Raw genomic sequence first — 17851 nt, forward strand, 5'->3', positions numbered from 1 at the left:
AGGATGTCACCAGGGTGGGAAGGAAGTGATCAGGACGCTGTCCCTGAGTGCTGGTGCTGAACCTGCAGACTAGCTACTCAGCACCAGGAGAGGGAACCAGCATGTCCCTCACTCTGGCTCTCACCCTGGTGGCACTTTGCTGTTAGACCAAGCTGTTCACATTGTGCAGGGCTCTTCAGAGCTGAGTGTGCCCACTCGCCACCCACCAGCACACACTGATGCTCACCCCCAGCTCCCTCTGAACAGAGAGAGGACTCAGATGCATCAACACTGTGGAGCAAAGTGCTGCTAATGTTTTTGCAAATGATGAAAAGAGGCATCTTTGCCCGGCCTTGAAGCTTCCTGCAGGAAAGCCAAATAGGGTGGGGGTGAAGAGGAGGAAAGAGAAAAGGGAGGTTGTGTCTGCAAAGTTGAAGAAGTCTTGGGCATTTTGTGGATAGCACAATCAGGGGTTGTGATTTAGCCACCCACAAGCCAGACCTGCCTCAAGCAGAGCCGCGAGCAAGGGTCTAGGGGGCCTTGCCTCTAGGTCATTGGAAGCCCTAAGATACAGTGGGAAGAATCCTGGTGGTGAGGACTGTCTGGACCCCTCATCCCAGGTTCTGCCACACACAAAGTCCCCTGTGAGTGTGAAGCATCTGTCGGCATTGCTGACACCTTGACCTGCCTCAAGGTTAGATGAATTCACGTTTATCAGATGGCGTTCAGCTTGATTCCTCCCTTCTGGCTGTGAATCTTCTGGGGCCAGAGACGTGAGAACTTCCTTCCTTTGCTGTTCCCTGAGGGAACGGGAAGCCTTCTCCCAGGCATTTGTGACAGCCTAACAACCACACTGAGCGAATCATCCCTCTATGAGAGAGCACGTATTTGACGAGTCTGCTTAAGAGATAGGAATTTAACTCAGTTACTCTGCTTCTCAATCTGCGCTGAGATGTCTTCTCTCTCAGTCTTCCCCCTGAGTCCTTACCTGCCCAGAGCACTTCCTCCTCTGGCTGCTTTCAGCCCTGGCACTGTGGTTAACTGGGCCTGACACTGCTCATCCCAGGGCCAGAGTGATGAAGATGGGGCTCACTGCACTCAGGGGGTCTTGAAAGTGAGGCCCTAGTGTAAAGTACTAAGATCTGAAATACCTCCTACTGCCAGCTCTTTCACTACCTACGTGCATCCACATGTGTGCCCATACATTCAGGCCCCAACGCATAACCATATATGCATGCCCATGTGTGTGCATCTGCATGTGCGTGTGGCCCCTGTGCACACCTCATGCATGCACACGTACACGTCCATCCCTACACATACACACACGCCAGCACACACAGGCAAACACATGTGCTTGCACACACCCTTGTGCATGACATGCACACATTGCATGTGCCTGCACAGGTGCACATATGCGCGCGCGCGCGCGCACACACACACACACACACACACACACACTCACACACCCCACAGACACTATATCTTCCTGCCAACACATCATCTCCTGCCGGGCTCATGCGAATCTGAAATTCCCAGAACCAGGATCTCCAGGGAAAGCTTGCTCCATTTCCGATTTGCAGTTTGTTAGATGGGCAGGCCCAAGGCTGTGCCCAGACAGCGCTGTCCTTGGTCGCCAGCGGGGTGTAGGTGTGAGCGGATGCTCTTGCTCAGACAGGGCAGAGTTGTGTAAACAGCCTGGACACCTCAGGGAACTCATGAAGGGGTTTTCTAAATCTGTTATCAGAAATAATTTCAAAACAACTAAAAGAATCACAACAACAAAAGAGAAAGCTGTCATCCCCGGGAGACACAGTACAGTCATGTCTATGAAATTAACAGCATCATCTGTGGTTGGAATACATTTCAAGTGGGGATTCTTACCCTCCACCTGCCCCCGGCCCCGCCCCCGGCTGCATTTGGGCCCTACTCTTGGTGTCTCTATTTAATGGGTCTGGGGTGGGGGCCCAAGTATCAAGTTTCCAAAGCTCCCCAGGTAACCTAATGAGCAGTGAAGGCTGAGAGATGGAAAAATGGAGACTGTGGTTTTTCTAAGTCTCCCCTGGAACGCCCCACCCCTACGGTCTGGGCTGCTGTGGGATCGGGACTTCACAGACTGTGTGAGCTGGCCTTCATGGCTTGTTCACAAGAACTGTCCTCTGTGTCCCCAGTGCAGGTCCTGAGGGCCTGGGGTTTGGGCTCAGGTTCCCAGAAGACTAGTAGAAAGCATATGTGTGGATTCCTCCCCAAAGCGCCCATGTTATACTTGGCTGCAGGGGTAGGTGGAGGAGGCATCCCTTGAAGTGGCCCAGATAGTGGGGGCCTCTCACGCCTCCAGGTGATGCGAGACCCGCTGACCTTCTCCTTTCTTGGATGTACATTTCCCCCTGACAGATGCAGGCCGGGGCTGTGAGCGCCTCGAGCTCATTCTGCCGAGACCACCCAGCGCTACCTAAATGCAGGTCTTTCCTTTCAGTGAAGGTTTAAACACAGATGTGTATGTGCTGTAACAAAGCCCCACGGACCCGGTGGCTTCAACAACAGAGAGCTGTTGTCTCTCAGTTCTGGAGAGGTCCTAGATCAAGCTGTGAACAGGGCTGTTCCTTCTAAGGCTGTGAGGGAGACTCTGTCACAGACCTCTCCCCTGGCTGCTGGCGATTTGTGGGGATCCTTGGCACTCGCTGGCTTGTGAAGCATCACCCCGATCTCTGCCTTCATCTTCACGTGGCCGTTTCTCTGTATGTGTCTGTGTCTGAGAATCTCTCCCTCTTATACGGGCACCATTCATATTGGATCAGGACCCATCCTAATGGCCTTATTTCAACTCGATTATCTCTTCAAAGGCCATATCTCCAAATAAAGCCCCATTCTGAGGTACTAGGGGTTAGAAGTCCAGCACAGATTCTGGGGGAACATGATGCAACTCATAATGAGATGGTGAGCACTTGAACCTGGAAAGGGGTCACGGGCTGAGACCCCACTGGACGCACTCATGGCGTTGCTGTGTGTTCTGGGAGCCTTTACCTCCCCACCTCCTCTGGGAGCCATTCCCTGCGGCGAGCAGCAGGTTCACTTGAAAATAGGTCAGTGAGATGTGAAGGCAGTTCAGATCCTGAGCCACTGCTTGGCTTCTGTGGCAGACACGTCTCCTTGGTCTGGCTAAATGGCCTGAGCAGGGAAGGCAGCAGGACGAAGATGCTGCTGTGTGGACCTTTATTGTACTCTACTCGCAGATGTTCATGGCAGATGCCTTGGCCACTGACTAAGCAGCAAGGCTGGATGGATGAGCCGCTTTTCTCTGCTTCTGGTGTTTTGGTCTTTTAATTAACCAGCTCACTGGAGTGAGGTTTGGGGCAACGCACAGTCCACATCAGGCTTTGCTGCTGCAGGACATTTCGGGTCTGAGAGGTGGCGGGGAAGAACAGCACCCTTTACAGGGGGCATCGCAGCCCTGGCCACGCCTACTGCGCAGGGAGAGGCGGGCCCAGAGCCCCCAGTTGGCCACTCCCCGACTCATCCTGGTGAACACCCAGTCCACATTTTTTAAGTGTTTATTTATTTTTGAGAGAGAGAGAGCGCGCGAGAGAGCAGAAGCGGGGGAGGGGCAGAGAGAGAGGGAGGCACAGAATCCTACGCAGGCTCCAGGCTCTGAGCTGTCAGCACAGAGCCCAAGGCAGGGCTCGAACCCACAAACAGATCATGACCTGAGCCTAAGCCAGACACTTAACGGACTGAGACACCCAGGTGCCCCATATATATTTTTTAAAGTTTATTTATTTACTTTGAGAGTGAGAACGAGTGAGCAGGGGAGGGGCAGAGAAAGAGATGGAAGATCTCAAGCAGGCTCTGCACTGCCAATGCAGAGCCTGATGCAGGGCTCGAACCCACCAACCAACCATGAGCTCATGACCTGAGCCGAGATCAAGAGTCCAACGCTCAACCGAATGAGCCACCCCACGGCGGGCATTTTAAATTAAGCCTTTCCCTTCCTGCCTGCCCAGAATCTGCGGTGCTCATTAATTTTATTTGCATAATTTCAAGCACCATTAATAGTACATGGCATGAGGAAAAATTACTGAGCTCTTCCTCCATCCATGAGTGAAATTGGGTTTAGTAGAAAATTAGTTGACTTAACTGGCAAATGATGAAAGCCTGAGAGGAGAATGTTTAAATAAGGAGGACCAGGAGGGAACACTCTCGGCCGCCAAGCACGGGGCCCCGTGGAAATCAGTCATCGGTCTCCTGGCCTTTTTGTTTGAGCAGCGTTGTTCCAGGCAAATACAGGNCAACATGGAAAACCCTCTTGGTGAAGGAGGTGCTGCCAGAGGAGATTGAGGAGTGGCCGGGAGGGTTTGGAGCCATGGGCCCCAACAGAGAAGGAAGATGCTTCTAGAAGGAGGGTATGCCCAGCGATGTCAGATGCTCACCAAAAGTAAGAAGGAGGCTGAAAGCCGTCCGAGGAATTTGGCCACGTGGATGTCCTCATTGACCCTGCAGAGACCCATTTTGTTGAGTTGTGGGGACGAACGGCAAAAAGGGGTGGGTTGGAGGAGGAGGAGGCTGGTGAGGAAGCAGACACGGCCAAGAGGCGCCTCCTGGGGGAGCCTGGCTGCGAGGAGGAGAGGCCAGGAGGCAGGCGACAGCAGAATCGTAGCTTCCCTGGGTGGTGGGGTGGCGGGGGGGGGGGCTGCCAAAACAAAGTGTCGCAAAACTGGGTGACTTACTGTCTCACGTTTGTGGAGGCCACGGTGCCACGGTTGTGGAAACCACGCGGCAGGTGGGCCGGCTCCTTCTGAGCTTCTTCTGAGGCTGTGAGAACCTCCTGGTGGCCTCAGGTGTGCCTCAGCTCGCAGGTGACCAGCTCCTCCTGTGCCTTCCCCGCTGCCTCCCCCGCTGTGTCCGTCTGTCTCTGTCCAAATCCCCCTCTGGGAAGGTTACCCCCATACTGAATTAGGGGCCCATCCTAACGTCCTTCCCTTGATCATCTGCAAAGACTTCATTTGCAAATGAGGTCACAGTCTTGGGTGGGGGGTTAAGACTTCAACACCTTTCTGGGGGAACACAATTCACCCCATAACAGGTCTGCTTGCTCACCTTTCAAGGTGGGAGAGCCGAGGCACGTTTTAGTGCTCGTGCGATGGACCCTGGAAAGGGAGCAGTTGAAGACACAGGACAGGGATGGCATGGTGCCTGGTGCACCCCCTCACCAACAATGGCCCCTGGAGGAAGGGGGAGAGAGCAGGGGGCAGAGGGCAGAAAGTGCAAGGACAGTGGACAAGTCGGACACACCCCAAGGCTCCACACGGGTTTGCAGTGTGTTATCCCTTCGGGGGGAGGGGTGGGGAAAGATTTGAACCAAAGGTGGTAAAATGTGTAAGACTTGACAAGCCTGGGAAGTGGGAATCGAGGTGTTCGTTATATTATTGTCCATAATTTTCCGGATGCCTGAAACATTTTGCAACATATCAAGGACGTAAATTGGGAAAAGGAAGGGCGAGCCCCGTCGAGCATCTGTTTGGCACTTACTGGACTCCTGTAGACAATGGCTGTCTCTCTCTCTCTCTCTCTCTCTCTCTCTCTCTCTCTCTCTCTCTCTCTCTCTCGGCCGCGCATTCCTCGCGGAGGCTTGAGAAGCAAATGATTAATTTATGCTAAAGAAACTCCATCCCCTCCCCCCTCTCCTGTTTCCTCCCCCTTCCTTGGATTCCAACGAGGCATCTTAGTCTCCCATGGAGGGGCGGGGTCAGTGCTGCTGAGTGCCGTGGAAGGTGGGGGACCTCTGCTGCGGAGCCCTGAGCCGCGCCAGGCCCGGCCCTGCATCCTTCCCCGGAGTCCAGGAGAGATGGTTCCTTACGAGGGCTGCCTGCACCGCCTGCTCCATGCTGCACTGAGCCACAGGGAGCGAGAATCTGTTCTTACACATCTGACACGGGACTCACACAGTCCCGACACTGGCTAATAAACATGACCACACGGACGCGGCTGCCCAGTCAGCTCCGGCCTGGTCCCCACTGGGGCCAGAGGGCTGCGAAGGGGAGACCCTGAAAGGAAATTGCAGGCTCTCATGCAAGATCCGTGCAACCCAGGTGGGGAGGGCAGGGCCATGGCGAGTGAGGTGAGAAATGAGGCTCTTGAACGAGGCGGGATTTGTTCCTGGGAAGAAGCATAGCGAGCGGGTCTTCAAACCCTGGCGTTGTCGCGAAGGGAGGCGGGGTCCGGTGTTCTCTCCGCACCAAGTACAGAGGATGAGGAGGCCTTGTCACGTGGTGGCTGGAGGGCGGGTGGGTGGACAGTGGGACAGGCTTCCTGGAGGCCAAACCGGGAAAACCCGGCTTCTCCGGCCTCAGAGCCGGGGCTCGGCCTGCCTGGGGCTTGTTTACCCCCGGAGAAGCTGGTAGAAGCGTAGCATGGCACAGATGACCCTCTGTGCTCCTTCTAGCCTTCTCTGAACTCCTGGAGGGGCTTTGGTGGAAGGGAGCCCTTTTCCTGGGAGCCAGACTCGTCTCTCCTCAGCCGTTCCCCAGCGCCCCAGGGCCCCTGGCGGCGCGCGTCCAGCGCCCGAGGGCGTCACCTCTCCCTCAACCCACGTCTCCCACGGGGTCGGTGCTGATGGCCGCCCTCACAGGGTGGTTCTCAAGAAAGCAATGTGGAACCGGGTAGGATCGTGAGAGCTTCTGGTGCCTGAGAATCACCCGGGGACCAAGAAACCCGCATCCCAAAGCCCGCCCCACCCCAGAGGGATGGACAGCACCTCTGGGCCCGGGCGTTGGGGCGTCTCAGCGATCGTAACCTGTGCCTGGGAACCACCATCCTGCTACCTTTAAGGCTTAGCTTAGATGAGAGAAGCTGGCTTTGCGCTCAGTGTTCACAGCCATTCGTTATAGAAATTGGGGACCGTCTGCAAGGAGGGAGGCAGGGGACAGCCAGAGCCATGTGCTCCGTTCCTCTGACTGCATTTGTGCCCGCAGCCCCCCCGGGAACTGGAGGGAGCAGTGTGGCTTCATCCCGCTCTCCTGGGAGCCGCGGCCCTATTCTTAGCCCCGAGTTTGCTTAAATAGGACGGGCTGCTGGGGAAGAAAGCGGTGGGCGGCGGGGGGCAGTNATCCTGGGCAAGAGAAGAAAACACTGCAGAACAATAGAATTCTTTCTCTTTGGTGATGCTGACCCCCCTTCTAAAGCAGTTAACTCTCTGGGGTCCTTTCTCTCCGCCCCCTTTGCTCTGGGGAAGAGGCAGGGGCCTGTCCTAGAGAGAGACGGGGGCAATGCCATAGTGTCAGGAGACGGGCACCAGGCGGAGCCGAGGGATCGCAGGCCCCCTGGGAGGCAGAAGAGTCCTGGCCTGCCCGGGCCAGTGTGCTCTCAGCAGCGAGAAGGGTCTAGAAAAGCAGAAGTTACCTGTGTGCAGTTAGCACCTGGGACCTCCGATCACTTGGCGAGCATTCTTTTTAATTAGGTCCCTCCCACACAGAGAAGAGAGGGAGGGAGGGTGGACCGCGCCAGAATGTGAGCACGACCTGGAGAGTTTATTTCCAGCCACAGACCAAAGGCACAGGGAGGAATAAAACCAGAGAATTTTTAGCCTAGAAGGGATCGCAGAGATCAGTCCGAGCTGTGGGGGTGGAGGTGGACGCCAGGAGGATCTGAGGTCTGGGCAACATCACCCAGCAAGTTCAAGTTTGTGCTGGAGCTCACCCCCAGGGGCACTTTTCACTGATCCAGAGCTCAGCGTTTCGATTCCCAGCTGAGGATGTTGGGTTTTTTTTTTTTTCCAATTGGGCATAGATTCTTTTTTCCCCTGGCCCTCCGTACCACCTACTGAGTCTCCCCTTCTGTGAATATTTGCTGTGCCCCTACATTAGGGCCAGCTGGGAGTCTGGGGGATCTGGGGAAGGTGGGGGCCGGGCATTGCCAGGAGGCAAAGGCCTGGGCATGGCGTGGTCCCTCAAGTGTGAACAGTTTGGCTTTTTAAAAAAATTGTAGCAAAACCACAGAACAAAATTTGCTATCCTAACCATTTGGAAGTACCCGGTTCAGTGCTATCAAGTGCATTCACAAGGTCATCTAACCATCACTGCCGTCCTTCTCCAGGACTTTTCCATCTTCCCAAATTGAAAATTCTGTCGCCATGAAACACGAACTCCCCACCGCCCGCCCCCTGCAGGCTTTTATGGGTGGATTCATTTGGGTGGGGCGTGGGGGCCCCATGATGGCCAGGCGAGCTATAGAAAAGCTTCATTTCCCGAAATCACTCCCTTCCTGTGCCCCTTTCATCCTGTATCCCGGCTCCCGCTCAGGTGGCCTGGGGACATTTAGAAATATATTCCAGCCACCCAATTTGGCAATTCCACGGAGACTCCCCCACCGTCCCGAGCATTGTGGACGGTAGTGGGTGGGGCCAGAGGCGCTGCGTGGATGGATGCGTGTCAAGTCCCTGCACGGGAAGACACTGCCTCTCCTAACAGACTGACCCAGCCAGGCGCCCCTCGGTGCACTGGGGGGTGGGGAGGCTCTGTGACCTCCCCTCTCCCCACTGACACAGCCCTGGGCTAAGAGTCCGTAGAGGAATCAGGAGCTTGGCATTGGAAACGAGGAAACAGCCGGGCAGGGGGTTTTGAGGAGCGCTCACCACCGAAGGTGGAATTGCAGAGCTGTGAGCACCTTTGGCTGAAAGGCTGTCAGGAGACCACGGTTTTCAATTCATGTCATTGCTCCGACCAACCACTTAGCGTAAAATTGCCCATAAAGGCGAACTTAAATGACAAGTGATGAAACCATAGTCGTCTCCCACCCCCCAGCCGGGGCTGACCCTCTCCGCTGTCCTCCGGGCGGGCTCTGAGTCCCTGGGGCCAATGAGCAGCCAGAGACACTTCTCTCCAGGGGAAGTAAGTCCCTTTAAATTGAAAACCCTTGTTTTCTAGAAATGGCTGGGGAGACTGAGTGGCCCCTCATTAACTCCTCCTGGGAAGGGGGTGCTACCGTCTCTGGGCCAGCTTGTCTCTCCTCCTCTCCTTCCTGCGGGATGGCTTGCACACTTGTAGGGCACATGGGTCCACTAGTGTGGGCCCCATGGTGTCCCGGGAGACTGCTCACCCCTCAGAAGAGTAGGGTGCTTCTTACCGCTCTAAGGTACCCGGAACCCTTGGGCTCCCCTCACCAGGCACCCCTCTCCGGACATGCTTTCCTTGGCCAAATTTTCAACCTTTCAACCAATTCTTCATTGGTTTGTTTATTCATTCCTGAACACAGCAGATGCTTATTGGGACAGGCGCTGTCCTAGCTCCGGGCTTTCATGGCCCCGGGTGTAAGGAGGGGACTCAGGATAGTGCAGAGCGGCGGGGGTTGAAGCAAGGGGTGGGGGACCACAGGGGCGCGGCATCCAAGGAAGACTTCCTGGAGGAGGAGGCAAGGACCAGGAAGTGAGAGGTCTTCTGGAAGGGATTGGAACCAGGGGTACAGTGTGGAAAGATCCCTCTAGAAGAGAGACAAGGCTGGAGAGGCACAGAGCAGAGAGAGAATCTCAGGATTCGAGCTGAGAGGTGACGGGCCCTTCAGCGAGGGGCCTGTGTGCGGTTCGGGACGGAGTCGCCGGACCCACGAGGACGGAAGGCAGAACTGCAGATGAGGAGAAATAATCGTTAGCGTCACCTCCACTCACCGCACCTCTGTTGATCCTGCCAGGAACCCTGGGAGCGAGGCATTTTTATTTGTCTTTTCCTGAGGAGAAAAATGAAATTCCTAGAGGATTGTGACTCCCCCGAGGTTAGCAACAGAGCTGGGACTGGAGCCCAATCTCTGCTGGCAGCCGGGGCTCGGATTTCGGGGATGTCACTGTGGTCCGGCCATCGGCCACCATGCTGGAGACGCGGGAGAGCTCCGCGGGCGGGAGTGTGGGCTCTGGAGCCCCACTGCCCGGCTCCCAACCCCAGCCCCACCGCCTCCTGGCTGTGCAGCCCTGGGTAAATTACTCAGCCTCTCTGTTTTCCTAGCCTAGAAAGAGGGGAGCAGCATAAGGATGAGTCCGATCTCGTAGGGTAGCTGCCCAGAGGAAAGGATTTAATGAATTAATAAGCCGAGAGCATGCACAATGCTTCCTTGTTCGAAACTTTAGCCCCCCAAGTGGCGAAGGTGATGACGCGTGTGCCTTAGAATACAGCGCAGAGTCGTTCTCCCAGGGGAGAGCTGGGTACGGCTCAGCTGGCCCCCCGGTGGCCGTGGTGCTTGGGGGGCGGGGGCCGGGGCTGTGGTCGGTGGCGGGGCCACCAAAGGAAGCCCCCGTGACTCTGGTGGCAGCGCGCACAGCCCCGGAGGGCCACGCTGCCTAGAAACCAACGGCAGATGTGACGTGGGGTGGTAATCTTCTTCCCATGAGGGTAGCAGCGGCCGGACTCACCATGGCTCCTACTTTCGGGATTGTTCGTTAATTTTCCGAGGCCCCGATTCCATGTGGGAGGAGAAGCCCCCGCCTCCCTGGTTTCTGCAAGGAAGGGATAGAGGGCTCACCATTTTGTCCTTCTGTCCGTGGCTCTCCATTGAGGGCAGGGGAGGCTCCTTCCTGGGGCATCAGGTTTACTGGAGGAGGTTTTGGGGGGCCGGGGGGAGAGACGACCCGAGCTTGGAAGGAAACCACAGGCTGTTCTGCAGAGTGGAAGGCAGAAATCTGCTCCACGCTGAAAAATACCACCAAATATTTCATGAGGCCTCCAGGCTGCGGGAACTGTTTCCTGTGATGGCTCCAGACCCCTGCGGTCTGTGCTCATTCTCCTGTGCTTTCTGGGTATTTCGACAACGACGACGGAAGCTTACGAAGGCTGCTGCGCCTCAGAAGTCCTGGTTTTGAGAATCTTAGTGTGGTGGCCCAGCTGGAGGAGGAGTCGAGTGGGAGCTGGTCGAGTCAGGGAGGGAGGGAGCCCTTGGCTACTGTTTCGTATACGGATGAGAAACGAGACACTGGGTATTAGATTTGTGCATTCTCCTCTGGGCACTTAGCAGGGGAAGCTGGGTGAGGCTGGGGTGCACTGGCTGGTGAGGGGGGAGCAGGCACACGGAAGAGCCCCCACCCCTGCTTCTTGCTGCCCTTCTCTGCAGGGCGCAGCCGACCCCTGATGCCCCAATGCCCGTCACACGCAGCCTCCCCTGACATTTTCCATCAGGGCCTTGTCATCAGTTACCGTAAACGTCATTGAAAAGATGCCACTTCCGTCAGTGTGCACAGGGGACAGTGTGCGCAGCGTCCCCCTCCCCAGCTTCCGATGGTGACGCGCAGAGCATGAGCGAAGAGCACAAAGGTGTCCGGGCTGGTACTTTTCCGCCTGGCTTGAATTGGCTCTAGGAGCCCAGGATGTGCCCAGGGAGCTCGTCAATCGTGGCCCTTTGCCATTGATGAGCCAGGGACCTTGCTGAAGCTCCTCACCTACCCTGCCTGGGTCTGCTCCTCACGTGGCTCCCTGAGGGGGCCCGCCGGGGGGCTCCTGGACCCCTTCCAGTGCAGGCATCTGGACCACGCATCCAAGGGGGGAGTGGGAATCTGGGGGAGGTGGGTGACTGCCGTGGGATCCCCAAAGAAAGGGGGGCTTTTCCACTCCAGGCCTGCTCAGGAGCTCGGCACAGACCTACCGAATGAGCGATCTAAATGCCTCCCCGTCCCCTGCAGAGGGGTGGGTTTTCAGGCTGAGCTGGGGCTTCTGCGTGTGGGCAGGGAAGTCCGATGTCAAGATTTTACACGGGCAGCTGTGGCTGTGTCCTCCGGGCCCCGGTGACACTGGCACTGGGCCACCAGAGGAAAACTCCTGGGTAAATGATCTGGCCGGCAGGGTGACCCTGAGGGGCAGGGCTGGGCACCTCCGTGGGCCAGGAACCCGTCCATGGAGCTGAATTATATATTCTGAGGCAGGGCCTTCTGCTCCAAATGCGGAAGACACCTTGAGGACCACAGTGGGCAACAATGGCCCTTTGTGAATGCTAGACAAAGGTGCCCCCTCTGGGCAGACACAGGCGGACACGGGCCAGGCTGGATCTCAGTCCTGTTTCCTCCCATTGGGGTCTCTTGTGCAGTGGAAAACTTAGACGACTGTCCGTGGCCACCCTGTTCACTTCCTTTCCAGCCTCACTTTACAGTGCCCCCCTCCCCATGTTTATCCTGGGCTGTGAGCACTGGGGTGGCTCCAAGTGCCCCAGGCTCAGGGCTGGTCGGGAAAGTGGGTTTCTGCTGCCTGTAGGTCCCTCTTGGGGCTCAGGCTCTGAAGGGCTCTTCTCTCAGTAACTTAGGGGTGCCGCCAGGCCGGGGGAACTGCCCGCTCACCATGCCCCTGCCTTTCGACCTCATCTACACCGACTACCACGGCCTGCAGCAGATGAAGCAGCACATGGGATTGTCCTTCAAGAAGTATCGGTGAGAGAGCTTGGGCAGGAGGTGCGGACGCTGGTCCCAGGGTTGGGGGGGACTGCTTGGTCCCTGGGCCTGCGGTGGGGGAAGGCTCGCCCTGCCTCTGTCTCCCCCTCCCCCACCACTGCCCTTCGTGAAGGAGCTCTGCCTCCCGCCTCACTCAGACAATTAATACTCAGAGTGGGGGACTCACTTCACTGCCCCTCTGTGCAGGGAAGGGTGGGGGCGGGTAGGGGAATTGCAGCGAGGAGCAGAAAGGGTGGGACGCTCCACTGGGGCGGTGACCTCGACCTCGGCTTGTGGGGGCTCAGCACCCCTCCACCTCCCTCCCTCCCTCCCTCCACCTGGGTTTGGAGGAAGGCCAATGCCATCGCTCCAGCTCCCCGTCTGCAGCCAGCAGGATACGGGGTTTAATTTAGCACAGAGAGCCCTGCTATTTATTACATTTGCTCCAGTCCCATTGACTATCCCGCATGATTTTATTAGGGGAAAAAAAAGTGACAGGCAGTGTTATTGCTTTTATTATTAATGCGTGTTCTTCATGCGCTCGGTGCCTCTACCTCCCTCCCCCGGGCCCTTCTCTGAGGGAATAGTGCCGACCTCAGCAGTCTGTGGACAATTCTGGGTCGCCGGGAAGGATGTGGGGTGAGGCAGCTTCCTGGAGGGGTGTCTGAGGCTCAGCAGTCTCCCTCCGGTGCGCCCATGCCCACGGGTGGGATGGAGGGACGGAGGGGGAGGTTTGGGGGCCACAGCAGAGCCTCCGCCCGCCTGGGAGGTGCACCTGAAGTGGCCAAGCTTGCACTGCCTTCCCCAGAAAGAACTGGAAGGTTCTGGAAGGTTCCAGTATGCTCCAGCATTGGGGATAATGTCAGTGGCTGGTCCCCTGCCCTTTTGCACTGCAGCCGGGATAGGCCAGGCTCATCCTGGGGGTGTCAGGCTCCTGGGCAGGGGGGCTGTGTACTCAAATGACTGCTGGCTGCTCCCTGCTCAGGAAAGTGCAAATCCTACAGATGACCCCCCCGCCCCCAGCCTCCCTCAGGGCAGCTGAAATAATGAACAGTTCCTGAGTGAGTGGTCCATGCTTCACACAACCCCGAGACAGCTGGGCTCTTGTTTTCCTCGCCTGAGTGATGGTGCAGCTCCCCCAGAAAGGTTAAGGCGCTTGCCTGGGGTCACACAGCTAGGTGACGCTGAGCCCAAGCTCTGACCACACGTTGCAGCAGCGCCCAGGCACTGGCTGGTTACGGTGCCCATGCTGGGGCGGCCCAGCCCAGGGAGACCCCGGAGGTGGCTGACCCTGGTTCCTGGTACCCCCTCCCCCACCCCCGGGGCGGGGAGCAGATGCCGAATCCGGGTCATTGACACCTTCGGGACAGAACCCGCGTACAACCATGAGGAATACGCCACGCTGCACGGCTACCGGACCAACTGGGGTTACTGGAACCTCAACCCCAAGCAGTTCATGACCATGTTCCGTGAGTGTNCTGGCTTTCCTTCCCCGGGCCAGCGCGGGAGGGGGGCAGGGCCCCACGAAAGCCTTGCTCCCCCTCCAGCAAATGTGTGAGCCAGAGAGGAAGTGCCTTGTGGCTTCTGGGGAGCAGGAAGCACCGCCTTGGGGCGGGGGGTGAGGGCGAGGGCTTCCAGCCTGGCTTGGGAGAAACATGGTGACCTTTCTAACATGGAGGACGTGGCCTTTGCCTCCAGAATCGCGGCTGCTTTCAGAGAGCTGCCGAGCACACATTCCAAAACAACAAGGATTGGGTGACCTTGTAGAAAGAGCCCAAAAGTACCCTGGGGACCTTTAGGGGGTGGCAAAGGGGCAATACAGGCGGGCTTTTCTAAGTGGAGGCAACAGATGAAGCCAAGGCAGATGTGGAAAGAACTGGAAGGTTCCGGAAGGTTCCAGAAGGCTCCAACATGGGGGATAATGGGAAGTAAGGCTGGGGGCTGGGGCCCCTGTGGAAACCCTCTGAACAGTGGGTGTCAGGCAAGGAGTGCGGTTAGAGCTCAGCTTTAGCTATTTTTAATGAGCCTCTAAGATATATACACACGCGGACTTGCCCTCTTTCATGCAGCGTGGTGAAAATAATTTAATCTGTTCTTGACAACTAAGGGTCAATTCTCTCTGGCTCTGGCGCTCGAGCCTGCCCTTCGGGGGTGGCAGAGGTGCACGGAGCCAGGTCCCCTCGCTAAGCAGCCCCTTCTGTCGCTGATGGGAAGCTCTCAGCTGTCACATTTAATTGTCGTCAGTACGTCTGCCTCCAACAACGTCTTGCGCAGCTAATTTGTGGCGCTTTGAAGGCTCTGGGTCAGAGAGCCAGAGAAGCACCTTTGTCAGGCTGTATTGAAATTAAGAGCAAACTAGGTTCTGAGCAGCGTCCCAAGGAACTTGCTTAGAGGTAAAGGACCCAGCATTTATTTAGTCTGCCGAACTAACGCACCTCTTTGGGGGCGCTTAGGGTCCTTTTTTTGTCTTAATCTCTAGGTTCTGGGACACACTAGTGGCAGATGCCATTTCTCAACACCTAAGTAATGGCTTGATTGGATCCCAGAAGGTTGGGAAGGTGGGAGGGCTCCTTGGAGCCCAGAGGAGGAAACTGAGGCCCAGAGGTCTGAGGTCGCATGGCTCTGTGGGGACCAGACTCTGGAGGGAAAGGAGGTGGGGGTAGTGGTGGTGATACTCCAGGCCGTGGAAGCAGCCTATGGGATCGCAGACAGCAGAGGTGGATGGAGAGGCTGAGCAGTTAGCTCCCTTAGAGGGAAGCGTGAAGATACGAGGCTGGTAAGAGGGACGTGGAAAATCTGGAGGCAGAGGATGGAACCTTCTAGCACGGGCTCCTGAATTTACGCCGGGTGCCGTAATTCAAGAATCGCTGTAGATTCCTGAGCTAGGGAATGTCATGGAGAGAGAAAGGCTTTGAGCAACATTATTCTGGGAGATGGCAGGCAGCCAAAGGGGCAGTGGTCGAGGAGACAGGAAGCAGGAAGTGGGTTAAGAGGCTTCTGCAATAATCTACACTGAGAAAACGAGGATTTATGTGGGGGTGGGTCCCACTGGATATGAAGTTCCAAACCTGGTGAACTCCTACGCATCCTCTAAAACCCCAACTCAAATGTCTCCTTTGTTTATTATCACTCTCCTTGATTCCCTCGTCTGTTCCAGGTGTGCTATATACACCTGTTTTTATAATTTTTATTTTTTAGTTAAAGATTGTTTAAATTTAATTATTTAATTTCTTTATTAATAATTTAATAAATTTACTTATTATTTATTTTTGAGAGACCGACGGACAGAGTGTGAGTGGGGGAGGGGCAGAGAGAGAGGGAGACACAGAATCCAAAGCAGGCTCCAGGCTCCCAGCTGTCAGCACAGAGCCTGATGCGGGCCTCGAACTCAAACTGTGAGATCATGACCTGAGCTTAAGTTGGACGCTTGACCAACTGAGCCACCCAGGCACCTCTGTTTTTGTAACTTTTTTTTAAAAAATATTTTTATTTATTTCTAGGAGAGAGAGACAGAGACAGTGTGAGCAGGGGAGGGTCAGAGAGAGAGGGAGATACAGACTCTGAAAAATAGGCTCCAGGCTCTGAGCTGGCAGTCAGCACAGAGCCCGACGCGGGGCTCGAACCCACGAACCGCGAGACCATGACCTAAGCGAAAGTCGGATGCTTAACCGACTAAGCCACCCAGGCGCCCCTTTTCTGTAACTTTTAAATCCATTTTTACAAAAGCGTTTATTGAAGTTTATTAGAGTTATTTGCTTATACATTTATTTCTCTCTGATAGATTATGAGCCACTCCAAAGGGGGCCCCACTGACTGATTTATCTCCCTGGAGCCTATCAGGGTCCTCAGAAAATGTTAATTGATGGAATAAATTAAAGAAACACAAGGAAAAAGGAAGAGAGAGCCTTGCCAGTTTTAATGATACACCAAGTCTGGGGAGGAATTCCTGAGCAGACTTGGCTCCCCATCTAGCCAGGTGGTTTCCCCAGTGAGCTAAGCGGGAGGGTGGCTGCCTCTCTGGGGCTCGCCTTTGCCCCCCGCCCCCCACCCCTGACACCGCCGAGCTCTTTGCTTGATGGTGTCTGTTACTTTAGTTGGTTGGATACTTCCTGTCCCACTAGTTTGCTAACTGGGCAGAGTTGGTAGAATGAGGGATTCTTCAGCTGGGTGAGGAAATGGAGAGAGGCCGCCCCAGGTGGGGCGAGGGGGAGGGAGAGGGGCTGGGCCTGGGCGGGCAAATGGGTCGGAGCCCGGATCCTGACCCTCACAGGAATAACTCCAGGCCTCAGGACTTCTCCTTATGCTCCGCAAGCTCTAGAAGAAAGATCATTTTGTCCTGCGGTCAGCAAAGGCCCGTCCTTCCCGTCACACTTCCAGACCCAAGAGTCCATGAGCTTCCCGGGGGCGCTTAGGCAGGACACCTTTCTCCTCCGGTGCTCCTGACATCGATTATTCCCGGTTTGCGGGAATAACGTCCAGAAATAGTGCATTAAATCTACACATTTGCTCGAAGTATCCGCCTCCGTGTCAGAAGTGCTAAAATGTGAAAACACGCCCGTGGAATGAAGAAATAGGTTCTTCGGGGTCAGGGCTGTGCTGTGAAACCACGTGGCCTCTGCCAACCTGCTCCCGCGGCCCCTCCCACCCGGGAAGGCGGAGTGGATGTCATTGGGGTCAACAAATACTCTATCCGAGGTCCTGTACACGGTGGGAGGGGCCCTGCGCCTTGCGAATCTGTGGCACGCGTGCCGTGGCTGACAGCTAAGTAGCGTGACCGAGGAAGAGAGAGAGGGGCTGAAGTGCGTCCGCGCCCCCCCCCCACCCAGTGGGTGCGCTGGGTTCTGCGGACAAGTGAGCAGGCCAGCGCGTGGGCTGTACCTGAGCAGAGACGGACCCACGGGGGTGGGGCCGCGGGGGGGGGCACCCAAGCCGGAGAAGGAGGTGGCCTTCGAATGGGGCCCTGAAGGCGGCAGGGCGTCTTCTCATCCAAGTAAAAGGAGGAAGGCACCCCGCGCAGGGGAAACAGCAGGAGCAAAAACTTGGAGCGGGGTGGGGGTGGGGGGGTCAGGATGCACCATCGCGCTCAGGACCCAGTGCGCCAGGCTCGGGGGTGCAGCAGTGAGCAAAACAGAGCCAGCCCCTGCCCTCAGGGGGCTTATGTTCTGACACTGATAAACCATCAGTTTATTGTATAATATCAATTTTGGGGCCAGGAAGGACCTCTCGGCAGGGCCGGGTACGCAAAGCCTGTACGGAGAGGGAGCGNGCTGCGTGGCCGGCCCCTTCCCGACCCCGTGGTCTGCCTGCAGCTCACACCCCGGACAACTCCTTCATGGGCTTCGTGTCTGAGGAGCTCAACGAGACGGAGAGGCAGCTCATCAGAGGCGGCAAGGCCAGCAACGTGGCCGTGGTGTACGGCAAGGAGGCCAGTATCTGGAAGGTGAGCTCCCTGCCCCTCCCCGGGAGCCCCCCCCCCCCCCCCCCCCC

At 56.4% G+C, this 17851-nt stretch overlaps 1 protein-coding gene across 1 annotated transcript in view; it reads left to right on the forward strand.

The window, feature by feature from the left end:
• The window catches only part of MGAT5B (alpha-1,6-mannosylglycoprotein 6-beta-N-acetylglucosaminyltransferase B), a 60362-nt gene that overhangs the window by 29812 nt on the left and 12699 nt on the right, over positions 1-17851 (forward strand). The window contains exons 8-10 of the mRNA XM_077754968.1: positions 12233-12364; positions 13700-13833; positions 17674-17804. Of these exons, the coding sequence (XP_077611094.1) occupies positions 12233-12364; positions 13700-13833; positions 17674-17804 (397 nt within the window). The remainder of the gene's footprint in view (positions 1-12232; positions 12365-13699; positions 13834-17673; positions 17805-17851) is intronic.

The sequence above is a fragment of the Crocuta crocuta genome, unplaced genomic scaffold (assembly GCF_008692635.1).
Source record: "Crocuta crocuta isolate KB4526 unplaced genomic scaffold, BGI_CrCroc_1.0 scaffold50, whole genome shotgun sequence".
NCBI lineage: Eukaryota > Metazoa > Chordata > Mammalia > Carnivora > Hyaenidae > Crocuta > Crocuta crocuta.